The sequence below is a fragment of the Chironomus tepperi genome, unplaced genomic scaffold (assembly GCF_022539635.2).
Source record: "Chironomus tepperi strain 1889 unplaced genomic scaffold, CSIRO-AGI_Ctep_v1 contig_128, whole genome shotgun sequence".
NCBI lineage: Eukaryota > Metazoa > Arthropoda > Insecta > Diptera > Chironomidae > Chironomus > Chironomus tepperi.
In genome coordinates this window covers 2,187,389-2,215,349 of record NW_027226250.1, presented here as the reverse complement: position 1 = coordinate 2,215,349, position 27,961 = coordinate 2,187,389, and the positions used below count along the sequence as shown (strand labels likewise).

At 30.4% G+C, this 27,961-nt stretch overlaps 1 protein-coding gene across 1 annotated transcript; it reads left to right on the top strand.

Moving 5' to 3' along the window:
• The first annotated feature begins 741 nt into the window (after positions 1-741).
• Gasp (Chitin binding Peritrophin-A domain-containing protein Gasp) lies at positions 742-27,618 on the top strand. Its single transcript, XM_070636478.1, has 7 exons — positions 742-895; positions 981-1,035; positions 21,934-22,098; positions 22,861-22,905; positions 25,913-26,101; positions 26,162-26,372; positions 27,005-27,618. Exons 2-7 carry the CDS (start codon positions 996-998, stop codon positions 27,117-27,119), a joined length of 765 nt encoding a protein of 254 aa, XP_070492579.1. The 5' UTR covers positions 742-895; positions 981-995; the 3' UTR covers positions 27,120-27,618.
• The last annotated feature ends 343 nt before the right edge of the window (positions 27,619-27,961 follow it).

Here is a 27,961-nt window from a genome sequence, read left to right as displayed (position 1 = left end):
ACGGAGCCTTAAAAGCACAGCGGCGGAGCCTTCTTCATTTGTGTTGCTCGGGATCATTAACTGACTTATTTTTCTAAAAATTTTAAGAAATGTCTCCCTTAAAAAGCAGCATTTTCGTGGTATTTTTATGAATTTTCTTGGATAAGCTACCTAAAAATTAACGTCTCTAAGGCATTTAATGACTTGGCAAATTTTCAAAAGTTGATGTACCTTGAAATTTTTTTTTCTTTTTGCAGAAATGTTCGTGACTTTTATACTTACTTTTTTTCTCCACATCTTCCATGTTAGCTCGTGTGATATTAAAATACGCGATATGGAAATATCTTTTTTTATATTATGGCATATCAGATTCAGTTTTAATATACGAACGAAAAATAAAAAAATATATATATTTCCACAGAATTTTTAAGAACAAATCTTGTTGTAGATTTTTATGAGGCATATGTATATCCACATGGACTATATATTGTACATTTATAGTTAAAGGAAAAATATATATATATCCAAAATGTGATTTATACAGCCCCACTGCTGCAGCTTGCCGCTCGTATAACTCCAATACTCTTTACCATGTTGTATATGTTTTTTTGTCTTTCTTTTCTGCTTCTCTTCTCCTCTCTTTTTCTATGTTGTTTTGTTGGAACTACAAAAAAACAACACAGCAAGTAAGAAAAGAAAAAAAAAATAAATACAACAAAATATTCGTAGCTTAATAGGCAACTGACTGACTTTTTCATAAGCTGGGGTATAAAAACCGAATGTAAGCTTGAATTCAAATACAGTTGATGTTCAGTTTTTATGAGTGATTGAAAGACGTGTCGAGTGAAAATTATAATTTTTTGAAAAAAATTTATTGAAAAAAAAAACATTAATTTTGTGCGAATTATTTTTTTATGTAAGCAAAAAGAACACTAAAGAAAAGAAAGAAAAAATTTATTAAAGAACATTTTTTTTCCTGTGTCGAAATTTTTTTATTATAGAAAAAAATCAACAAAATGAAACAAATCGTATTAGTGATTGCACTTTTTGGAACCGGTATGTATTCTCAATCTTGTTGGATTATTAAACAATTGAAAAAAATTACATAATGTGTTTAAAGTTCAGAAAAAAACATGAAAAAGTTGCTGTGCAAATCATTCGTGAATGATAAATTGCTAGACAAATTCAGACTTTGGTCTACTTTATAATGACAAAAAATGTATAAGTTTTAGATTTTGAGTGTGGAATGCAATATATGAGTAGCTTAAATAATTACAAAATAGTTAAGGATTAGAAAATTACTGAGAATTATATACTCAATATTATTTGAATTTAATATTGAATTAAATTTGAATTTTAAGGATATTAAAAAAAGCACTTTTCAAAAATAATCCAATTCCACCAAAATTGCTAAAAAATTCACAAATCTCTCAAAAAACATAAACCGTGTTAGAAATATTCTTATAACAAGCATTTCAAATCTATAGCAACAAATCATGCTGAAAATTGCAGGAAAAAAATTCAGGAAAATAAATATTCTCATGACTCAGCTTGGTTTCAACTCAGAAGTTGCAGTACAGACAGAAATTTTTCATGACTCAGAGACGTTATGCAATTAAACTCAGATTGAATATTAAATGTGAACATTCCCATGTGGTCAAAAATACGTTATATTTAGTTAATGCCTAGTTCTACCGATTTTTTTGTCCAATCAGGATTAAAAATTTAGTTAAATAAATTCATCAAAATTAAAATCACAGCGTTTTCTAGAAAGTCCTCAACATTCTCTTCCGACTGAAAGACATTATGATCGCACCAAAAAAATTAAATTAAATTACGTAACTGATCTCATTAAAATTTTAAATTCCATAAACATGAAGTGGATGCAATAATAATGACAGTTATAAAAACATCTGCGGCCTGTTTCACTAAAGTGGATTATCCTCGATTTCGGATTATCCACTTCAGTTTTTTGGAAATATCTCAAGCAATTTAAGAGTTACTTTAATTTTGTTTTTAGTTTATAATAATGTGACCCAGCCGTGACAATTCTACATATTTTGAATTTCGTTGATCCTTAACATGTATTAATTACTCAATTTTTCAGTCAAATCTACTAGATTTACCGCAATCATTGCGATAAATTTGTCAAAAATTGTGAATCCCAAATTCCAAATATACGAAAATATAGGCTTAAGTATGCTCTACAAGTATCACATAGTATATCTTTGAAAACTCTTAAAATGTTGGAGATATTTCCAAAAAACTGAAATGGATAATCCGAAATCGAGGATAATCCACTTTAGTGAAACAGGCCGCTGATGATTATCGTATTAAAAAATTAATGTTTGCAAAAAATTAAAATGGATAAAATTTGCAATTCAAAAATTTATTAATTGAATGCAGCAAGGGTGTGGATTGTAAAAATTTTGAAATAAAACTAGGTTGAGGATATAGAAAAAAAATTTTGATAGTTGTTTGCAGAGCTCAAAGTCAACTTGAATTTTGTATGGAAAAGTCGACTCAAATTGACTTCATTCCATATAAATTTTGAGTCGCCTTTGAGCTCTTGTTGATTGAAATAACTTAGTTTTGAATTATCAAGATAAATAAGATCCAACTCATCAATCTCAACTCAAACACTTTAATATCAATCGGAAGCAGTCATTAGCAAAAGCAATCAGAAAGTACAATTTATAGTCGATATTAAAATCATTGCGAAAACTCAAAAATAATTGCCCAATAAATGCAAATTGTGGAAGAAAACTAAATTAGCTTATTTTATGAAGAAAAAATAAAAAATCTACAAATTGATTTTCACTTCCTTTTCATCGACTAAGCTGAAATTTATTTTCCTTAATAAATTTCAATTATCAAGTTTAAAAGCACGAAGCATATTGAAGGAAGAAGACAATTAAGCGAGCAAATTTTTTGGAAATTATTGCCGATCTCTAATGAATAATTTGACAATTATGTACTTAAATGATCAAACAATGAAAAAAGTAGTCACATTAAGCGTCAATGCCTATGTCTAAGATATGAACATTGATTATAAATAATTTTCAATAATGAGCGTAAAAAATGGAATGAAAGTTGATGAAAGAAAAATTGAGGTGATTTTTGCGAGCATTAAGCTCCCCCTTTTTCATATTTCTGTTTTGTTTTCGGAAAGCATTTCTTCTTGTCTTGTGAGCTATGCTTGAAAGACGACAAGAGAAATTTTTTTTTCTTCTCGTCGGTACAGATTATGAATGTATAACAACGATGTACTTGTTATCGGTATGAAATTATCAATGAATAATTCTTGTACGTTCAAGCTTCTATAAACTTTGCACTTCGACATTTATTCCAGTCACGTTTCTAATTACAAGAAAAATTAACGATAATCCATTTCGCTAAAGTAAATTTTCAGTCTCTTATTCACATTTTTTTCCAATATTCATTCGTCTCTGCTTCTCTATCTCATCGTACGGATGATATTCTCATACATATAGTCACCATATCTCACTCGAATTTCGATGTCACAAACCGAAAAAACCTCAAGAGTTTGCGTTTCATGCCAAACATAAGAAAGCATGTAGAAGGAAAAATTTTCTTGTCATTAACGGGAAAAAAGAGAAAATTGTTTGAGTTTTTCTTATCATCTTCTCGTACTTTACTTCTTCTTGAACTTCTATCAGCTCCTTTATTTTGCATGTATGTGTCTCACAAGACAAAATTTCATCTTAAATGATGATGATGATGATGATGTTGGTGATGGGGGTTCGGAAAAATTTTTTATAATTTTTTTTTTCTTCTCCTCATCTTTCTTGATGAACATCAAATAAATCAAGCGCATCAGTATGAAATGATGATGTTGAGAATGAAAAGAAATGAAAAAAAAAGTTTCTGTTACGGGTATAAAAGCAGACATGAAAGGGAAAAAACCATACTACTTGATGCTTGGTTAATCAGATTGGGAAATGGAAAATTTGAAAAAGGGTTTTCTTCTTTATAGATACGACAATTTTCTTTTAGTTTCTGTTGTAAAAAAAAGGGAAATGGCATTTTTTGATCTTTTGTGGAAAGCAACAACAACAAAAAAATGGAATTTATGTGTGAAATCGTGTTTAATTTTAAAACAAGATCTAAAAAATAAATACCTTCGTATGACAAAATCCACAAATACCTGTTAAAAGTCTTTTGGAATGCTGTTTCATTTATATAATCCTCTTAATTACATAATTGGATTTTATACATTTTCTCTAGTTGGTTTTGCAAGTTTTGATCTTAGGTGTGGTTTATGTTATATATTCGAGTGCCTGAATCATCAATCAGTTACTTCGAAAAATATTAAAGAAAATCAATTAGGATCCCCACATGAGTAATTCTTCTATCAACTACAAAACTTTCGAGTCTCTGCTTTCACCAACAATCTAGCAACAGTTTTCATAAATAGCAAAACGTCAAAAATTCTTCCTTTATAATAACTTCTCCTTCCTTCCGCTCCCTAAAGTACATGAAGTGTATTTAGGAACACGAAATCTCTTTACGATAGACTCAAGTATTTTATGGTATTTTTAACAATATGTCATACATCATGTACACAAAATTAAATGCAAAAAGGAGTTTTGTTTGTTGCATGTTCTGTTAGTCGAAAGTATTATACAACGCAAAAAAGACACAGACGAGGGAAAGAAAGAAGAGCAAAAAAGGGGATCAAAGAGCTATGTAGCAGGCGACCATGAGTTTGTAAATGAAAAGTTAAGGAGTTTTAATAGTTTGAGGGCAAATAAGATGTAAAAGATTTTGATATAAGAAGAGGAAGAACTTTTTCCATGTCATATGATGTGTAAGCAAGCAACTTAAGAGGTATGCAATGGGTTTGATATTGACATATAATTTACAGATAATTAAACAGAATATTTAATTTTTACAAGCAGCACACACAAAAAAAGTCATAAGATAAAGTTTTTTATAAACGTCGTTTCTCTTTTTTCATAATAAATTTTATAATAGTGCAACGAAAATGTCAGCAGCAATGTATCACAAAACAGTAGCTACAACAAAAAATTAAAATAAACTTTTTCCTTCTCATTTAAATATTGCTCAACATTGAAATATTGTTTATAATCGCATTTTAAACTGTAGAGTAGTAGAAAAATTTTTTTCCTGCTCTTTCGCCTTCCTTTAATTTACAATCTAAATAATTAATTGTAAAATTGCAAGCTGTAGATTGTTCATTTTAATATGGAGGAAATTCCTTATTGTGATAAACTTTCAAATGTCAAAACATTGAAGGCAGAGTTTATAAAGTTTGGAATAGCAAAAAGTTATAAAATTTTACATTTTTATGCATTTGAAAGCGGTAAATTTTGTACACATGCTGAACTTAAATTTGATTGAAATTTAATCTCATACTTAAAAGCCCTTAAAAATATAAATAAACCTCCAGCTAATCCTTCATAAATTCCAAGAATTTTTCATTAACTTCTCAACGACAAAACTACTTTATCATCCACCTCCATACAACTTTTTTTTCCAGCTCAACATTCCATTTTATTAAGAAATTATATTCATAACAATTCCCTCTTGTTGCTTCCATTGTAGTTCCGGTGTGTCTATTAGTTTTCGGTGTGTTGCTGCTCTTCTACGGTTATGAAAAAATTTTATATATTATTTTTTTTTGCTAGTTTATTTTTTTAACATCTCAACTATGGGAGAGTATCAGTTGCCAGTAGTAATGTCGCTCGTTTCCACTGCAACATAAATTTTAATGCCACTTTATGTTTTTTTTTCATACTCATTAAAGCGCCATTAAAACGAATATAATTATGTATACATTGCATATGGATCGTATCTCGGTGTGAAGCATAATACAAAAATGTGATACATTTTGTGTGTGTGATGTGATGGAGAGGATAGAGAAGAGTAGAACAGATAGACGATAATGTCATTCATGAGGAAGTGAGGAGGGTACGAGAGACATTGTTCTTGTTGTTGAATAAAAAAAGGGAAGAGAAAAGAAAATCTAATTGCGATAAATTTAATAAAATTGTTCTTTCGTTTCTCGCCTTGAGGCAGCAGCGTGAACATGTAAAAGCAGAAAGCGTTGTTCCATCAGTTAATTGCATTTTAAAGAATTTTGCTTTCTTCTTTCGCATCTTTCTCTTCTTTAACTTAACAAAAAAAAAGGGAAGATGAAGCAAAATGAAATTAGAACTAAACTTTCGCAAAAAGCAGCTTGAAACGTGTTTGCTATATATTTCATTTAAATTTTCACGAGATGAATGTAAAAAAATACATAAAAATCACACCTATAATGGTAATAATAATATTTCGTGTTTCTCATCTTTTGCTGCTTAGAGAACATATAAAATAAATGAACGTAAATATGCTTACAATCTCCAGACACTACCAGCAATTTTCACGGTTTTGTGGTTCGTGATTTTTGCTAGAAAGCAGCCCCCAGCTTTGAGATTTGTGTGATTCCTTTTATTTCTGTCATTTTATGTGCCACTCCTTTCAGCAGAGTTGGGTATTTGATGATTTTTGGAAGTTATGATAGAATTTTAAGACTTTTTCAGGCTCAAACCTTATAAGCTAATTCAATTTTCGATCAAACTTTCAATCTGTGTCATTTTTAACTCACTTCTGTTTCAAAAACATCTTCAACTTCTTCTTACCATCTCGCTTGCTTGCTTGCCGTCACCATTCAGTCTTCTATTCCTTCTATTTTTCCATCTTTACTTTTTTTTATTTCTGCTAAAAAGCGAATAAAAATAATAAAAAAGTTTTTGCAATCGTGCTCAATTTGACAGAATAAAACTTCTCTTACTCATTTATGTGTGTAAGTTAGTAAGGGGTTAAAAACTTATAGCTTGAAAAAAAACCACAGCAATTAAATTTATCATCGCCTTCCTCTTTTTTTTTTGTTCCTTTTTGGAGATGCTTTTAGTGTTGAGAAATTGGAAAAAGTTGGTGGAAAATAGGAAGAAGATTAGAAAAATGGAAAATTCATAAAGTTTTAAGAAAATTATTTTAGTTGGAAATGCTTGAAAAATTATTCTATTTGAAGTTGACTGAAGTTTTGACAAACAGTATTAAAGACATCTTCATAATTTTAAATTGAAATTTTTAAACAATTTTGAAAAAAAGTTTTGGATGCTTTTATACTGATTATGTTTAGAAAAAACTCAACATTCTGCAATCCATGAATACCAGATAGATCCAGGCTGGACCTACACTCAAACTGGATTTCATCAAATCTGGAGTCTGGAATCGATTTCAGATGACTTTATAATAATCCCGGATACTACGTTAAACTACTTGAATAACAATCAACTTCAACTAATTAAATTAAATGTCCAAATCTACATATAAATTGTACCAAACTCTCAAAACCTGCTTGAAATTTCAAGATTTAATCACCCTATAATTCCATCAATAGCAAGAAATCTCTCTATTCAAACGTTCAATACTTATCAATTCAATTCATGACAAGCAACTTAATTCAAAATCCAAACAGTATTAATCCTAAATCATTTTCATCCATATAATCACATTCAACCCACCTATTTGCAAATCAATCTTTATCGCTCATAAAATCAACAGTCGATCACCATAAAAGAATGTTCAAACCTCAAAAAAAAAAGGTTTTTCCTCGTTTCAATGCTTTCGTTTCCATTGTCTCGAGTCTAAAACGGCAGTAGCAATAACAACAATAAACGAGAGAAAAAATAATTAAAAATTATTGTGCATAATGAAATAAAGGAGGAGAAATAAAAATTGCAATTGAGAGAAGTAAATATGCTACACTGTGTGGAATAACTGACTGAAAAGAAGTAAAAAATAACAGAATCAGTTTCACTTTCATTTCGAGAAAAACTGGTTTTTTGGTATGGAATTTTTTAAATTCGTATTATCCATTGTATGCATAATATTCAATATCTCCATGAAACAACCTCCAGACAATTTCATGTTCAAGATATATGTCGAGCACACAATCGGATTAGCTTATTTTCTTTCTAATAACAAGCGTGTCTCATAGTTATAGTTGTGTGAAGGTGATTATGTAAGAATTTATTGCATTTCTTTGTGGGTGAAGGCAGTAAATTTCTCGTTCGTTAGCTCGCCAAAAGTACTTTTTTTCTGAAATTGAAATTTTTTTTATGAAGTAAAAGCATATCGGTGAAACTACAACAAGGTCATTGAAAGTATTTTCTATACGGCAATTGACTTTCATGTTAATTTCTTCCGAATTATATAGACTCTGTGGATTACATTTTTTTCATGTAACTGCTAGGAAATTTTTTTGCTACAACAATTATATAATTTTTGTGCCTTGAAAATATCGTTTGACTTCGCCTAATAAATCTGGTTTGATTAATCAATTAATAACTTGCAAAAAAATTTCTATCTAATTATATGTTACTAAATTGATTGAGTATTACAAGGTTGACGCCTTTTGACATTCATTGGACTTGGACATTGAACAAATCGAGTGGATTGGTATCATTATCTTCGATTTTTGTCTGTCAAACTTTCAATATGTGTCAAAAGTTATGTACATACCCCTTCTAAAAAAAGGGAAACTTGTCAATCTAAGCCTACTCAATCACACCATACTTAACATCACCCTCATTTCCAGTTAACAAAATAATAAAAGCAAAACAGGACGCAATATAAATTTTAATGAACATCATACAGAAGTATTTTATTTTAATTATTCGAAATTAAAAGAGCAGAAAGGCGCATATCACCGTAAATACATTAATGAGTGTTAATGAAAGCAATTTCCCCGCTTAAGAGCAATAATAATATAAGTCATTTAATGACCTCGACTTATAAGCAACAGTTAAAGTATGTATCTAGCACAAGTTCACAAACATTAAAGACATTATCGCTTTCGACGTGTTGATTACAAAATTGAATAATTGCAATGTGCTATAATGCAACACAAAGTGCTATTCTCATTATTGTGTGAAATTATCAAGAATTCTTCTTCGTCATTTCATTCATTCTGAGTGTATACTTATTGTTATATAGTGGTTTGTTTGCTAGCTCCAAGCATCTCTTTACATTCTTGAGAAGGTCTACACACAATGACATTGACATTTTCCTTTCTTTTTTTCCATCACTTTTAATCTCTTTGTTGCTTCTGCAAATGCAACAAATTATTAGTAAGACAATGGCATGGTAAATTCAATAGGTCAAATTGATGTTCAAGACAAAAAAGGCATCCAATTTATGAATTTTTTTTTGCTATATCTAAAGTTCATCCATTCATTCATTCATTAGTGTATTTGAAAATGTCTCGATTTCATGCAGCTCGTTTTGAATATTAAATGCATAATTTTTTTATAGAGTTGTGCAAAGGTCTTTGACATTTTAATTCGCTTAATCATTTGAATTTCTTTGACGCGTGTTATTTATAAATTTATGCAAGAAAGTTGATGTGCTAACAATTTTGATGATTTTGGTTTTGATTGGATTTTAAGTTTAAATGTTAAAATGTCTCGATTTTGTATCATAAAATACAGTAGATAATACAAACTAATTTAATATATACTAACATGAAATCTATAAATCTGTAAAAAAATTGGTGCAGATAGTTCATCAAATTTGAAAATTTTGTGAATAATCAATGCGTTTACTAACTAGTTCAAATATTTTCAATGGCTCAAAGCATTAGTGGGCAACAAATTAAATATTCAGACACAAACTAATCCACCAAATCATGATTGGCACAAATTTAGTCCAACTTGTAAATATTAACATAAGCATTTAAGTAAGGATCGTTCATCATCCTTTTTTCTCGAATCATAAAACACCCCCAATAGCTCAATTATAAAATTAACAAAACTACTTGATCCTGAACTATAAGTTTGTAAATATTCAACAAAAAACTTTTCTCATTCTTAACAATTTAACCTTTTTTTCTACATTTTTACTATCTTGTAAAGTCAGCAAAAAAATTCTCTCTCTCAATCTGCTCTATTTTTATTTCTGTTTAAAATTATTTCCTCATCTTTCTGCCTAGCATGAAAAAATTAAGATTAAAGGAAAAAGTTTTTCAGTTTTGTTCTGCAAAGAAAAACAAAAGAAAGGAAAAAGTATGATATTTTGCTCATGTAACTCATCAGTACATACATAGTGCAGAGAGAAAAAATGATTGAAGAGTAGGTCGAGGGTAACCTTAACAGACAGGAAGCATTTTCATGAAGCTCACAAAATTGAACATGCTCAATTGCATTGATTGAGTATACTCATAAGACATGTTTGTTACAATTAAGCGATATTTTTGGCATCAAATGGTGACTAATCTCAAATTCTTATAAAGTTCGAAGAAAAACCTTAAAAATCTTCTTCAATTCAAAAACTACTAAATCAAACCACCCCCTTAAAAGCAATTGGATGAGTGAATGAGGAAAAAAAAGATGTTTGATTGAGTTATAAATTTGCTGCATGCAATAAGTATAGGGTTGAATAGAATGAAAAGAATGGAAATAGATGAAGAAGCTCGTTCAGAGTTAGCAAGCAATAAATGAGACGAAAGAGGAAAAAAAGGAAAAAAGGTTAAACGATCCAACATATTTGAGGAAAAAAATGGAATTTAAACTTAAACGTGATGGAATGTAATTCCACCACTCATCTTCTCTCAATTCCGCAATTCTTTATCTTTTTTCATTTTGAAAGAAGGAAAAAAATATATTTTTTTGCCATCTCCTTCAACGTAGGAGTCAAGAATAGAGATATTAAGAACAAGAGTATAATAAAAATATCTACACAAGAATGGATGGACGTCTTTGTATGCAAATTAGGTAGACGGAATTCTTCAAGTTCTTCCATTTTTATAGTTCAAGTTAATCAACCGGAACTGCAAACATTGCATAGAATTAAAGATAATAACAATTAGCAGTGACTGTATTTTACTATAGAAAATAAACAGTTTTTTAAAATTATATAGTAGTCAGGCAACGACAACAGTTGACTAATTAGCATTTATATTGAAATTGTTTTGTAAAATTTCCGTTATCTTCAATCAACAATTTTTATATATCGATTCAATCACGCTCAACTTTTTTTCCAATTCAATATATTTTTTTCGTAAATATTATTGCGTAATCTTCCATCTCATTTCCAAGATCAACACGTCGGCGACACCGATGATGAAATAAAATTTCACTTTATTGTTTAACACTTTCATCAGGGTCACATACAATAAAAACCGCTATAAGATCTTTTCTCCTTCGTATTGTTGTTCGAAATATTCAATATTATGCAACAGCTTTCTTTTTAAAAAATACAAAATATATCTCACGGCTCAATTCACATCTCCCGTATGAAAGCTTATTGCGAATTATAATCATAATTGTAATGGAAGAGATTATAAAAAAAATCAAGCAATTATTGTTAAGGTCCGCGCTAATGTAATTTAATTTATGGGACACAGACACATTTATTTAATATGATGAAAATACTGTGTAATGTGATTATGGTAAGATGAAAGCTTAATTAATGGACTTTTTTGTGACATAAGCTAGCGATTTTGTCTCGTCAAAATTGCTGCCCTTTTGTTGGGATTTTTAAAAAATTAAAAATAATTGCGGAAGTTGATATGAATTTTTTATTTTTGGATGAGTTGGATTTTTATGGAAATTTAATTTTTAAAAAAATACGAAAATCTCTTGACAATCAAAATTGCTGGTCATTGAGATTACCATGAGATTATTTTAGCAATAAAAATTTGTCATGGACAAAAATGTTATTGTATGGAAATGAGGACTTTGTTGTTGTCCAAAATCCTTCAAGACCCTTCATCGACCTTTATAATTATCAGCTCATCAATAGAATAGATCAGTTCGACTTGATTTTTTGGACTATTCTTATAGGCAATTAGCTCATCACTTTGCAAATACATACATAGATAGGATACAGACATTAAATTGAAACTATATGACTTTTACAAAGTATCAATTTGTAGCAATATCATTTTTATGAAGGTTTTTAAAAGCTGTTGTATGCAGCTTATTAAATTAACAAAGTAATTCTTCCTAGATTACACGATCGTATTACTATCCCATGAAACCAAAACGTTCTGTATGCATTACATTGATATTTCTTAGGAACGATACATATGAAATATATTGGTGACATGGGATGTTTAGACATATACTCAAGAGCACGCTCATATACATAGGTGAATATGCTCATTGTCTGCTAGGGATAATTCAGTAAAACAGCATGCAACAAAGTAAATGTCTGAAAAATTCACAATCTCATCCAATTTCCCCTCTAAGCATTTTCATATGATTATAATTAAATTCCAGCATAAATAACATTTTCATACATCAAAATCGATGAAACCACAAACACCATAATTTAAATACAAAAATTAGAATTATTAATCCATAAATTCGATAAATGGAAAGGCTTTGTAAACCGCAACGTACACAAATCAACACAGATTGAGGTCTTTAATCGATAATAATACAAGACTTATGAAAACCTTCCAAAATATGTTCGAAATCATCAATTTTTCAAATTAATCAAAATCATTTTTTTTTTTTGTTACTTTCACTTTCATTTTACTGGCAGCATAAAAAAGTTATGCTTGTTTGTTTTATGCTTTACTCTCTTTTTTTGAGAGGCGTCGAATTCAATTCAAAAAACGAGCAAAAGTTTTGCATACGAAATACAGAAAAATAAATTAAATTCAATCATCAAGCTCCCACAATGATGTGAAATTTTTTTCCTCCGTTCTGTTTTCAATTTTTGCAACCCCAGAAATTTATGGAAAAATCATCGCATTTTGGTTTTTAAAGCAGTTTACGCGAGCAATTCGATCTCGGTGTATCTGAAAACCACATAATAAAGCCTATTAATAGGATTTTAGCATGAGTGCATTAGCTTTTTTTCCTGCTGTCCGCTCTACGCTGAATAAACCGTTTATAATAAAATGCATAAATGTACAGATCATCACCATACTCATGCATTTTTCTGTATTGTTTTTACATGGTATAAATGGGGTATTAACATATGTTTTAAAAGCTATTGCACAATTTTAAATACTAGTCCGACATTTATGCATTCTGTGAATTAAAAATTCGACTCTGTGCTGAATAAATATGAGTTGCGACAAAAACTGTAAATTGGTAAAATCGTATAGGCACCAAAAAATATTATAATATTGCGAATGTGCAACAGATCATAATATCACATTTCATTGTTGGCTGCTGTCACATTTAATGTAGATAGGTATATGATTCTTTTTTTTTTGTCCTTGTATACCGGGTCTGAGTGAGGTAATGGGTAGATTATAAATACATATATAAAAGCACACGAGTATATCGCATAAGTACATGAGGAAGGAATGACATTGGTGCGAGTGAGATGGAAGGAAAGGATAAAAAGTAAATGATAGCAATGATATTTAAATCACTCAATTTTTCATCATCTTCCTTCCAACTGATGTTGCCGTGATGCTCACTCTTTCTCTGTGTGTATTGTATGTCGTCTCACATCATTATTGTGTACTGCTATGGAATACAATTTAAGCTCTTTCTACTCCATCTTTTCTCGTTTTTTTATGATATGTAGCGTGATAGAGAAGATTTTCATTCATCCACCCACAAAATGAGAGAACTAAAACTCATGTCCATCACATTTAAAAATGAATTTATCAAAAAAAAAAGAAAAGTATTCGTAATTCTATATACGAACACTATAACATGATTTGTGCTAGATTTTATGGAAAGAAATTCGATCACATTTTGCTTAAAAAAAGATTATTCTATTTTCTGTTGTATGTTCTCGCACTACATGCAGATATGAATGTAAGGATTTGTGGAAATTTAATATGATTTTATATTATAAACTGAAAATTTTTATGTTTAATTGAGTATATGAACTTTATAAATCTCAATGTCTGTCTCTAAAAATGCGCTTATTCTCAAAACCCATTAATCAGACTCCCTTAAGAAACTTACCTCAACTCGCTCCACCGGACGAGAAAAAAGAAAAGAAAATTTTCCAGGCATGCCATTCATTTTTTTTTTTGTTCTTTTCAAAAATCAGATCACGTACCGGTACATGGTGATGTCAAACCATTTTCTTATTCTTTCAAAATCAAGTTTTATTTTTCTATTTTCTCTGTCTTTATCCAAGTTCGGTGTTAAAAATAAAATAAAATTTTCTTTAAGATTTTTTCTTCTTGGTACCAACTACTACTGGCAGGTTGATGGCTGTAAAAGGCGGAAAATAAAGAATGAAAATAAAATGATTCAATTTTTTATTCCTTCTCTTTTTTTCTTCCTTTATTTCCATTATTCAAGAATAAATTCCAAGCTCGTTATATTGAATAGGTCAATTTATCGTCTATGTATGTTAAGGAGTGAGCCTCATATTGTTAAATAAAGACAGACGATAGAGGAGAGCAAGAAAAAAAAGTAAAATATTCAATGATTTCTACATACAACATGTATGTATATAAAAATGTCAACCATTTAAATGGTAATAGAAAACTGTAAAGGCACACGAGACTCTTTTGCGAGCAGAAGGAGTGTGATAGATATGAACTAAGGTAATGTGACTGTACAAATTGAAATGATTGTCAAATCTGAGCACTTTTATAGAGATTGATATTATTATTACCATTATTGATTGGATATTCGATATTGGACATTATTTGAGTAGCTCAGAGTGTTTTATATAGTAATTAAGATGATCAGACGATAACCAGACTGTCGGATTAATATTGAATATATGAAAAGTTTGTGAATGGAAGCACAGATTGATAAAGTAACAAAATAAAATTTAATATGCATAAAATAGTTGTAACTCTATAATGTCATATCTTGTCAATTAGTTTTGTAGATTTATATCTTTATTAAAAAAAATTGTTAATTATAATATATTGCTATACCGACAGCATCAGCATGTTATCGACCAATCATAGTCATAATATCCACTCATGACAGTCATCAACATCAAATTGCCGCGAAAAATACATGGTTGCCCTCCACTGGTCTTAATGATAATTTTCAGTTAATCAAAGTCATTGAACGACTATCACAATTTTTGCACCTATTTCTCAATCGTCAAGTTTGTTACTTTTTCCACTGTCTAAATAAAAAAACCTGTCGTCGATAAAGTTTTTCTTTCTGTATCACTATGTCATGTCGTTGACTTTCCTTGAAAATTATTAAATGTAAGTGGCAACACATTTTTCCACACTATAAGCTGTCTGTGCGTGCGGTATTTCTCTCCCATTCTACGCGTGTGATGCCATTGAAAATGATTAAACCTATAGCGTGTGAATTTCCGCGTAGAATGAAAATTTTCTTTCTTCTTCTTGTGCGTGAAGTGCCTTTTGCATTTTTGCTTCCTATATCGAATGTTATTCGATCGATCCTTTTATTTATCCATTCTCATATTGCCCCATCATATGAGATAGAAAATTTCTTTTTTGCCTTCTCTCCCCACAAAACGAGAGCAAAATTGCCTTTCGTTTTCGGAATAATAAAAAAGCTTGGTTCATATGTTGATACAGAACTTTCACACATTGAGATTGGCTTTTAAATGGAATTTTTTGTCAGATTTCTGAATTCAAATCTTGTGATAGTGGTTATTTCTAGTGATTTTTCTTACAGACAAAGAGACTGTGTTTAGGCATGCTCTTATATGAAAGCATGGTCTTTACCTAATGGGGTATAATTTCTCGACAATAAATAGCTAGATTATAAAAATATTCATTTTTAAAATGAATTTCCACTAAAGCCGCAACATAACCAATCATAAATAACCCACAGAACAATCTACACAAATTTCTCCCAAGAGGAAAACCTAGCAAATGGAGAAGATTTGCTACCAAATAACTGAATGGCGTATAATGCGACTGCACAAATATTGACACAAATAATTTTGTTCGCCTATTTTTTTTTGTTCAATCCATTGTACCATTCACATATTTGTACATTTCTATCTCATTCATTTCATTTGTTCGTGTGACACTATTTGCAGTAAATTATTTATTCCTTCTCTATGTGCCTTTTTTGTTCCATATTCTTCTCCTTACTTCTCCATATTCATCTTTCCATTTCACTCTCACTTACTATTGTATTGTTTGCTTATTTTTTCCTCATGTTTTCTTATGTGACATTTCTCTACATCACACATACTCACACTTATAAGCTCATATGCTTTCAATTCAAACTCTTACTGTAAATAGCTTCGAATTGTTCAGGATGAAAATTTATAAATAGTAAAAAAAATCGAGTAAAGTGAATAGAGGAGAGCTCATTCTTTTGGGATTTGGCTTTGTCTGGATAACAACAAGCATAAGCTGTAGTTGTACACTTTTATTTATATTGAGCGAAAGAGGAGTAGCAAAAAAAGGGGAAGCGATAGATAAATATTTTATAATCCTCTTCTAGTTGTAAAAAAATTTATTACAAAAGTAGCTGAGCTGAAGTTTATTTGCATTTCACTTCTCGATTTGAAAGTGTGAAAAATTTTATAACATTTACATGAATTTGACTGTTTGGGATGAAGTTATTATGACGGAATGTCTGAATTGACTGGATGAAATAAGCCCGAAAATCACAAATTATTCATAACAGCTAAGTAGCTACCATATGATGTTGAAGTGACTCTAAATCTCTTAAGATACAGACCATTTTATAGCTCAGAACTCAAAAATGCGCATTTTGTTCCATAACATTTGGAACTACTTCAATTTTTTACATTCTAAATACTATCTCCTTTTTTTCAATAACTTTACTTCCTCTCATCTGCTATACATTAAATAAAGCAGATAAAAATCAATTGGAATGTACAAGGACTTTGCTTACTCAATCAATTTACAAAACGTACAAAATTCCTGAATAAATATTTTCATGTAGTTAAGCTTCTCAGCTTAAGTGCTCTTGTTTTAATTTCCTACTTCACAAAAAAGTATAATTCAAGGTTCTTGTTGCATTTTTTGCGAGACTGACTTTTATGCATGATTTTTTATTATAAATATATTCAACTTTCACTAACAAACCGCTTCCATAATTGAATTGAATTATTAGCATTGCTTGATTTCTCATAATGCAAATTACCAACCTTGAAAAATGCGCCACATAGACTTGGCTTCAGTCATTGACACAATGCAATATTGTTTCATCCATCATGACTTATGTGAATACTGAAAAGTGATGATGAATATTCAATTTCAAATTCTATTCATCCGTTTACCATAAATAATCGTAATGCGATCTTCCAAAGATTTATTTTTTCGCACATAAAAAACGAGGTTAATAGCAAAGCAGCTTCAATGACTTCTTCTTCAAAGCACTTTATCAAGAAAATTTGATGCACACGATTTGGCACAATAAAAAAAATATGATCTTTGCATGCACGGGTATGGTTGATGATTTTATTGTCGAATGTAAAAAATAATAAAATGAAGAAAGTTACAAGGCTTCAGTGCTTTTTGAAGGCGTTATATGAAATCAGTGAGAAGACTTAAATGAGAATGTTTCACGCTTTATGCAGAGTGTGGGATTGTAAAACATTCAAGAGGTTTCATAAGAACATAAGATTTTGTAATTGTTGTCAAGTAGGAAAATCCCAAAATATATTTCAGAGTCTAATCTGGAGTCTTTTGTTTTTTAAGTCTAAATATATTGAATATATGGATTTACCCATATAGCCCATACCTCACGACACAGAACAGTCGGGCTTCATGCTATAGTCACCAATTCCAATAAGCAGATGCCAAATATTTAACTATTTTAGATAATTCCTTATAAATTTTATTTAAACTCGTTCCACGATTGATCAAAGATCATCGTTCCAATCTATTTTTCATACCCTGCATTCTTAATAATCTTAACCATACATGCTGTAATCATCTTATCATCCATTATCCATTCTAATGATACTTTAATATCAAATATGAACGTTTCATGCTGATGACTAAGTCGATGAAATCTCGAGAAGTTTTTTTTTTGTCACACAAAAAGAATCAGAAATCGAGAGCAAAAGATGAAGCAAAGAAGCTCATCGCTTTGTCGTTAAGGAGTCGTTTGAAAATTAATATTAATAAATTCTAGTTTTTATGATTATATTTTTGTGAAATATAATGGCAGCAACGAGCTTAAAAAATTCCATTGGCAAAGTTGCTATTTTTACGATTTCGATTTTTTTCTTTTTGTGTAAAGAAGTTTTGTCATTCGTGGAAGCGGTGACAGAGAAAATATGTGGTATAAATAAATTATATAATATGGGTTAGTAGTGTTAAGCTAATGAAAAAGAAGCAGTACCAGTTTTTTTTCTATATCTTTCCAATTTTGGTAACGTAATATTTCTCCATTTGTTAATGATAGGAACCTGTTTATTAAAAACAGAAATATAAGCCGCAAACGCAGCAAGTCATGGTAAATATATACAAAAATGTCGAAGACAGGTTTTCGGTTTATGGACGATTGAGAAAACAAAACTAATAAGTCGAGATGTTGAGTAATCGAATATCATTTGCCGCATGTTATTTAAATATTTACCGCTAGTTTTCACCAAGCATTAAGCTTAAGTTTCCCTTTCATTTGATAAATGTCGTGCCTATTGTTGTCGTCATCGACTTTCGGCATTCGACGGGGAGTTGAAAAAAATATTATTCAATACATTATGCAGGAAGAAAATGGCAAGAAATATGAATCGAATTACCAATTTTCATCTCTTCCTCGTTCTTCATTCTTCATATATGTATGCATGAGCATATTGAGAATTGATTCCGGCAAAAAAGAGGGAGCCATTTCCATTTCATGCGAATAAATTGGAAACATTCGTAACGCATTTATGCTTCAGAATTTTTTATTATTATGCCAATGCTGATACTTCTTTCATTTTTATGCTATGTGAGAAATTTCTTCTTCTCATGCTTGCCATTCTCGTTTGTCGCTGTTATTTCAATAACATATCATTCATTTTTAAAAGGCATGATATGACGATGATGATATAAATATACAGAAGGGAAAGGCAAAAGCAGCATTGATATTATGCATGTATAAATAAAATTCCATCGAGATATTTCACATCCAAGTGGAAATGCTTTTTTCTCTATCTCACTCGTTAGTTCTTACTTATAATCCGAGTTTTGTGTTGGAGTGTGTGGAGACACATCAGGATTTGCATAAAATAATAAACTTTTACTAATGGCCTACAATATAGTATCATGCTGAATTGAGATATTATGTTTAGAATTTTTCAAGGGTTGGCAATGTAAAGTCATACATGAAGGTATAAAAAGTATGTAAATCTGAAAACTGACCAACCCTTCATTCTTCATCCCTTAAAATATAGAGCAATTCTGAATTTTAAATGTCTCAGAAACTTGTAGTAAGTAAAATGAACTCAAATTTATGTGTTTGAAAGGCATAAGAATTGCTAGTTGATAGAAATATTGAAATAATAATAAAAATTCCCATGAATCACACATTGATTTTAAATATTTCTCATATAAATTACGAAATTATTGCTGCATCGGAAAGAAAATTTGTTCATAAGCTCCAAAAATAAATGCAGAAAATTTTACTATAATAAAAGCAAATAGAAAATTGCAAAACACAAAAAATTTATGTATTTAAATGTCATTCAAATGCCATCTCTATGTGTATGAGAATGTTTATTCATTTTTTTCGGATAGGAGTAAGCGAGAAAGAAAGAAAGGAAAATAGGAAAAGTAGTTTTTATCACATGAATAGAGTTGAGAGTAAAATTTATGTATCAAAATACATGTGTCATTATGTTGTGCATATATTCGAGAACTTTATGACATTTACCAAGTGAAAATTTTAATCTTTTACCATAAAATACATCCAAAGCAACTGCAATGAATCACATTTTCTAGTTAACTTCATATCTTATACAATTTATCGACAAAACAGTTCAAATATCGATACATATCATCACAGGCTTTTGAGGCTTGAGTGCCTCGTTCAGACAGCATCAAGGCATGAGCAATAACAACAACAACAAATTCTTTATTACTAAGAGATTAATTTCATAATTCCCTCATCGTCATTTTACGATCTTGTCTGTAGTAATCCACACATTTCGTACACCCCCAGTAGTCCAATAATATACAGTATTAGTAAATTACTTACTCACTTACTATTCAAATAAGACTATAGACTCTAGATGAATGTAAGAGAGGATGAGAGATGGAAGCAATCAATGTTTTTTAAGATGTTGTTAACTTTTACATCAGTTTGCTGCACTTGTAACTAGTATACTCAGTGTATCATCTACAATATAGCAGATTTTATGCTTTATTTATGCTCCTTCAATGTATCTCTCTTTTTTATATTTATGTATGTATGTGTATTTATGATTTCGCATAAATTTACTTATGCCGAAGTGATATTGGAGGATGAGGACGGTTCGATATTCATAGCACTTCAGAAATCAATCCTGTTATTTATGTGAAATGGTGAAAAAAATATTAAAATAAAATTTAAAAAATTTAGGTTGAAGAGTTTAAAGCGCATAAAGTTGTAAAGCCATGAAGCCATAACGTTATTATCACTGCATATACAAGAACACTCAAAAAATTCCTAGAAAATCAAGAGAAAAAGTTCAAGTTTCTCCTTGAATTATTCGAACATCCTCACATATGATTGTATATTTGTATAAGTGGCGGTTAAAGCGAAACGAAGATAAAAATGATTTCCAATCTTTTATTACATCACGTTTCTGTAACTTATAAAGTTTAATGATATGTTATTACGAATATTTCTTCTTCTTCTTCTTCTTCTTTCCCCACTCACATTCATACACACAATGAGAAAAGTCAGCCGTGTGGCATCCTCATTCATTGGAAATGCTGCTTATAAGAAGGCAAAGCAATGCAAGCATGCGAGTGAAGAGAAGAAGAAATATTGCGAATATAAAAAGCATAAATTATGCTATAAAAATGATAAGCCGTTGTGTGGTCATAAAATCATGTCTTCATCAAATTCCTTATCCATAGTGTTAGAATTGCCAATGGTTATTGCTATATCTGACGGGCAAGGTCAAGGATTAAATACATTGCATGCGTGCTCTATATGTATGACTCTCCACACAGTCCCAAAGTCTATTTTATCTTAATTAATAATTATATCACATCATAGAGATTCCAAATAATTCTTCTTTTTTGTTCTCCTCACACTTGTGCTACTACATTTTTATTGCTACATGCATACACACGCAAACAGAAAGAAATCATTTGTTTGATAAGGCATTGCTCTGTATACGGTTCCGTTTGCTTCGCACTGCCTTTTTTCATTGGACAAATAATATAAACGGCCAAAGTCAGAATGAAAAGCTAAGTCCTTGTTAATCTGTTTGCTTTCCTTCTTTTCGTTCTTTTTAATGCTTATACACATGTGTCCCTTGGATAGAAATTTTATTTGATTGTTTTTGGATTGGTCTTAAAGATTTTTGAGTACAGGGTGAATTCATGATTTTATCAATTTTTAATGACTAGATGTCAGTAAAAGTAACACATAAAATTCATCAATGAACACTTTTAAGACATATCGTATAGATTTCAATCAAAATATCCACAAGGACCAAATATATACATCTATATTTGTGTGACTCATTTAGAAATGACAAAAGGGCCAATTATTTGTCTTGACATAAGCGCATTGCTGCCTCCAGAGACAATTATGTCGTTTGAGCTTCTTATGTCTCTTTATTTGTCGTTGTCTTTGTCATTTTAGGCCATAAATGAGCCACGTTGGAAATAAATATAGCACAAGCAAATAAGAATTTTTTATGATAATTTCTCTCAAAGAATGTCAATTTTATAGCAATAATTTTTTTACAACTGATTACGCGCAGCACAAAAGAAAATATTTCATGTTTTTTTCTGCAATATGAATGAATTATGATGGCTATGCTGAACGAAAAATTTATGATTTTATTTTTCTTCCTTTTTTACAGTTCTCGCCCAAGAAAACTTCAAATGTCCAGATGATTATGGATTCTACCCACATCATACTAGTTGCGATAAATACTGGAAGTGTGATAATGGCGCAGCAGAACTTAAGACATGTGGAAACGGTTTAGCTTTTGATGCCACTGATCCAAAATATCTTTCTGAAAATTGTAAGTTTTTAAGTACAAATTTTTTCCTCATAAATTCTGAACATGAAAAGCCAGAGCAATATCTAAAAATGATTTTTTTTTTGAATCATGCTTGTCTATTGAAATTGAAATTTGAGCTATCGTTGAGCTCGTGAATACTATTCATGTGAAATCTTTGATGTTCATAGGGATCGTTCAGTTATTACGAAACGCGAAAAATCGACGTTTTGATTACCTTCCTCCTCATCTATAGGAAGCCCTCTCTTGAGGTGCAACGAAATCTCGACCCTCTTCAAATTACGTAATAAGTGAACGACCACATTTATATGAAAAAATGGACATTGCAGTTTTCAGTTTGATCTTTCTAGAAAGGCAAATGTAAAAAAATGTCAATCGATTTTATTACAACGTTTTAATTAAGCACTTCATCAAACATGGATAAAAAAGTCTTTTATCTATAAATAGTCTGTGCTTTGTTTACCAATTTCTAAACGTAATTCAAAACGTGTCACAACTATGTATCAAATTTCAAAAGCAGCAATAAAATTTTGTTTCTCCCTGGCAAACCCGATCGGCACAAGTTTTTCATGGCTGTCAAATAGTGACCAATTGTCATGCAAGTGACAATTATTATGGCATTTAACATGGAAATTGTCAATTGGACATCATATGGCAACCAATTGACTGCCATGAAAAATTTGCATCGGTCGGGATATGTTTAATTAGTTATATAAAAATGCTTTTAATTAAAATTTTTTTCAATTTCACATCAAAAAAATATAGGTGATTATCATCATAATGTTGAATGTGGAGACCGCACCCAACTTGGTAAGTAGATTCCGCCTATTAAAAATTACATGTATAAAAATGCATTAAATGACTAAGCAGTGCAGTTTTTCCAATTAATTTTGCCATTTTTTTTACTTCTCAAAGTCGAGTATAAATATAGAATGTATAAGTAGGCATACAAAGACTTTTCAACCTTAATTGAGGCATTATTCACAATTCTGAAAGAAATGAAAGAAGAAAAGTATTTGTTAAGGACAAAAAATGAAGCTTCTATTGCTGCATTATGCTTCAATCCAACATGTTTACTAATTCCGCTTATGCCATTTCTTCTTTTAACTGGATTTTTCATAATGATGAGGAGTTCAGTAGTACTTTGTCTTATTGTCTCTTATAAACTTAAGTTAAGTACCGAAAATGCGCATCACATGATACTTTATCCAGTAATCAAGAACGATAATTTTCTAACTTCATCCTCCTATCCCTCATATTATGTGCCATGTTGCTCTAATATTCTCCTTTCACATTCTATGTGAAAAATGATTATGATGATAAATAGAAAAGCACTCTAGGATGGTCGGAGGGGATTTTTTTTGTGTGTTGTTGCTGTTATTGCCTCTTCTTCATCTTCATCCTCGCAGTTTGCCTTATATCTATCTTTTTATAGTTTGAATGGAGGGAGACAGTTAGAGAAGCTTGTAGTTATTGTGTGATGCAATTTCATACTTTTATTATTCATAAAATACCATTAACAAGTGATATGTGGAAATCACATAGATGTTTATTTACCCATGCTTCTTCTATAAAATTCCATTTCTTTCCATTTTGTTAAAATAATAATCCAGACTAAAAATTAGCACTGATTTATGTTTAAAAGGGAGGACATGTGGTAAATGGCAGCAGTAACGTGAGAAAAGATTTATAACATTTTCAATCTATGGTCCCACTGAAACCCGAAATAGAGCATCTGAGGAAAAAATTTAGAATAGGATGGAAAGAAAGGACTGATTATTACTACCAGTGTGATGTATTAATATTTGGGTGGTTTGTCTGTGATTTTTATAGGATTTTATTCTGATTTAAGAGCAACAACTGCTGGTTCTGCAAAAAAAAAACACAGTTGAAAGTTAATGACCTCGTCGGCTTCTAAACCACATGAAAAAATCTAATAAATAAGAATTTCACAGGAAATATTGAATCATTCTAAAATATTTTGATTAAAATTCCACAAATTCGATAGAATTTTTATTAACATTTTTTGCTGCCAATAAATCCAATTAAAATGTTCAAAAATCCAGATAGAAAAATAATATTTTTTATTGAAACACAACACATGAAATTCCCTCCGCTAATATATCATGACATTATCTGGTATATCCATTAAACTATTTATTTACGAGCTTTAAAAATTATTGCTGCATATGAGCCTTACTAAATTGTCTAAATTGTTATTTATCTACCAATATTCAATAAAACACACCTCAAATTTTAACACAGCAAATAAAAGTCATGCAACAAATTCAGATCATGTAATAAGCACTAAAAAATGTGTGTCTATTATCGCAGCATCTCAGTAGCAAGTTCATTCACCTTTCAAAAAAAATCTTTACCACACGTTTTAACATCAATGTGCTAATGAGACTCTTTTTTTGTTGTAGCTGCAATTCACTTTTACTTTCAAATCACCATCAATTGCCTCATTGTAGTCTTTGTTTGTTTTATACTCACAACACTGTATAGACTACGGAGACATAGTGAGAGAAAGAGAGTAGATGTTAAAAAAATACTTCACATATATCTCGATTATGGATCGAGTGTTGAACAGATGTAGTTGAGCATGAAAAAACTAGGCCACTAGGCTGTGGAAATAATAACATTTCTTCATTCTTCTCTCATTTTACTCATTTTGAGGCTTGTTTATAAAACATGACTATAATTGAGCAAAAGAGTTATTAAATCATTTTTATTGGAATTTTTTGTTTGGCTATTTTGGGCTACAATTTCTCCATCCACAATCGACTAATTGATTAATAGCAATTTTCCACTGTTTGGCTTTTTATGTACGTAGGAAATCTGACTAACTTTATATTACATGATTTGTAATGTAATATGTACAAAAAAAAAACAGGCGAATGAATGTTAAAAGAGACAAGGAGAAAAGCATGTTGAATGGTCAGTTTTATGAATTTTTATTTCATAATAAGTGTTATAAATTAATATTCACGCAAGCTACAAGGGGAGAATATTAGTTGTGCTTTTGTTTATTATGAGCCATTAATCATATCAATAAAAATGTCAACTAGTAAGTGGGTAAATAATAAAGAGCTGTTCGATTGGATTAATGCAATAGAACCGAAAAGCATATATCGTGGAAATGGTTGACAATCTTGCCTCAGGTCGACTTGACTCCGACTTAAAGCCGGTATTCATCGAATCTGGTCTGTCGGTTGAGTCAAGCTGACCTGTAGCTAGATTTTCGGACATTTTGGTGGAGTCTGAAATCAACACAACCTTCAACTACCGCATCTTTTCTTCTATTTCATTCGTAACCAACAAAAATTCCCATTATATAATAAACCTTCATAGAATCATCACCTACGGAATTTCCGAAAAGCATTTTCAGTTCTCATAAAACAAACATTCATAGCTCAAACAGGCTCAAACATTCAACAGTCTTCACCATAATTATTTTCTACCTTTTTTCTATGCTTAACAATAAACATTTTTCATCAAAAATACCACAAAATTGACCTTTTTAAGTACCCTTTAAAATTGTGAATTAAAAGCAAATATTATAAAATAAATGTGAAAAAAGAGCTTCCATCCCCATGACAATGCCACTCATTAATTAATAATTTAATTCAATTTTTAGCTTTTTATTATGCCAATAGCATTATTTACAGCAAAATTATTAAAACTGCACCGCTCGAAAGGGATCAAAGCATTTTTATTTAAATTTTTGTGTGCCCTTTGCGGGTTTCATGAAACATTTCATTTAAAATTCACAGCTGTGTCACTAATTATATCATATCCATTATTTCATTTATAGAACCACCAATCTCAACAGCTCACTGCCCAAGACTCTACGGAATCTTCCCAGACGACACAAAGTGTGATGTCTTCTGGAACTGTTGGAACGGAGAATCATCAAGATACCAATGCTCACCCGGTTTGGCTTATGATCGTGAAGCTCGTGTCTGTATGTGGGCTGATCAAGTTCCAGAATGCAAAAACGAAGGTAATTTGTTTGGGTGCTTTTAAAATTTAAGTTTCAATTCTAAATCATGTCAAATTATAGAAGTTGCCAATGGATTCACATGCCCAGCTGCAGGAGAAATTGCCAATGCCGGTTCATTCTCAAGACACGCTCACCCAGAAGATTGCAGAAAATACTACATCTGTCTTGAAGGAGTTGCCAGAGAATACGGATGCCCAATTGGTACAGTCTTCAAAATCGGAGACTCAGACGGTTCAGGAAACTGCGAAGACCCAGAAGATGTTCCCGGCTGGTAAGTTGTCATTTTTTATTTAACTTCTTCTGAAATTTCAAGTTCCAAATGACCACGGGCTTATTACAAAAGTCTTTTGGCAATTAGTTGTCCTTAATTTGCATTTCTTAATAACCCGATTGCAATGGTCTTGACAGTAAGAGAGCTACTTATGAATTTTAATGATCATAATGCTTTAATGACAAAAATTATCGAATGGTCGATGATTTGACAATTTTTAGATTTGACGATTAATTAAATAGACTTGTAATTAGCAAAAAGGCACACAAGCCTTAATACAAGTTGCTATGCCAAACGACTAGAACTGAAAGTTGACAAGTTCCATTATTTTAATGTTTTTTTAACCAGACGGTCGATATTAATCAGTGTCAATCACATTGCACTGTCATGTCTTGTTATTCTATTCATTTCATTTGTTTAATTTAATTAATTATTTTAATTTCATATCTAACTCATTTATTTTCCTCTTTTTCTTTTCCTTTTTCTTTTTAACAAAAAATTCAACATCATTTTATAACATCACAAAAAAATGACATACATGCATACATTCCTAACCACACATAAAATATTAAAATTAAAAAAATGTCACGAACATCACATATACACACGAAAAAAAAACTATATATATATAGTGAGGACTACTATGGAGATCTTGATCTTAAGAGCATTAGAAAGAGTGAGCTGTTAGCTGGTTTGGCAAATAGCGATGGCCGTAATCCAGTTGCAAAGAAGAAGAACAAGGAATAAATATAAAAAAATATTCATTAACATCAACAACAGTAATAGTTTAGCGAGTAGACCATCCAAAATTTCCATCCATTCCATTTACAAAATTAACTTCCTCTCTATTCCTCCTGATAATTCTGTTTATTTTGTGTTTGCGGGAAACAAAATTTTTATTATTTTTACAATCATCCACCAACTATCATCCATCCATTTGTAAAGTGTATCTGCTCTACACTAACTCCTGAATTCCTATCCACCATCCCCCAAACAAACCCAAGCCAATACCTTTTCCTACAACAAAAAAATTATAAAAAAAATACTCAACGGCGAGGCAACAACAAAAATAAATTATTATTTTCCACCATGGAAATTTTCATAATTTTAATTAGATTTTTTTGTGTTCGCTTGTAAAATGAATGAGTAATAATAATAATATTAATAATAATTTTCTGTGTCTCAACAATCGAGCAAGTTAATTAAAATTTTAATCATAGACTGTTTTTTTATATAAATATAAATTTATACGTGAAATAATGAAAAAACTGAAGGTTTATCATCCATTCCACATGAAAAAGAAAGAAAGAGAATAAAAATAAAGTTGGATAAAAAATTATTACACACTTTTTTTATTGTGATTTTTTATGCTCAAATCGTTTTGAGGGTTCTCTTTGCCTATACATTTAATCAACTCCTTAATAATGTTTATAATTTTTGTCAAATTTTGTTTGATTCCTTAACAGGCAAAAATCATGCTCTCGATAACTTGCTTGTCTTAAATATACAAGATAAGCATGCTTGTGAGCTTACTCTGAAAGTACGCTCTATACCTGCTAGGAATTGAGATGAGTGTATGGTTGCAATTT

Excerpts from the sequence above, each read along its gene's own strand:
- Gasp (XM_070636478.1), top strand. The coding sequence starts at position 996 with ATGAAACAAATCGTATTAGTGATTGCACTTTTTGGAACCG. Across the intron at positions 1,036-21,933 it reads GATTGCACTTTTTGGAACCG|TTCTCGCCCAAGAAAACTTC; the intron begins GTATGTATTCTC and ends CCTTTTTTACAG. Across the intron at positions 22,099-22,860 it reads AAAATATCTTTCTGAAAATT|GTGATTATCATCATAATGTT; the intron begins GTAAGTTTTTAA and ends AAAAAAATATAG.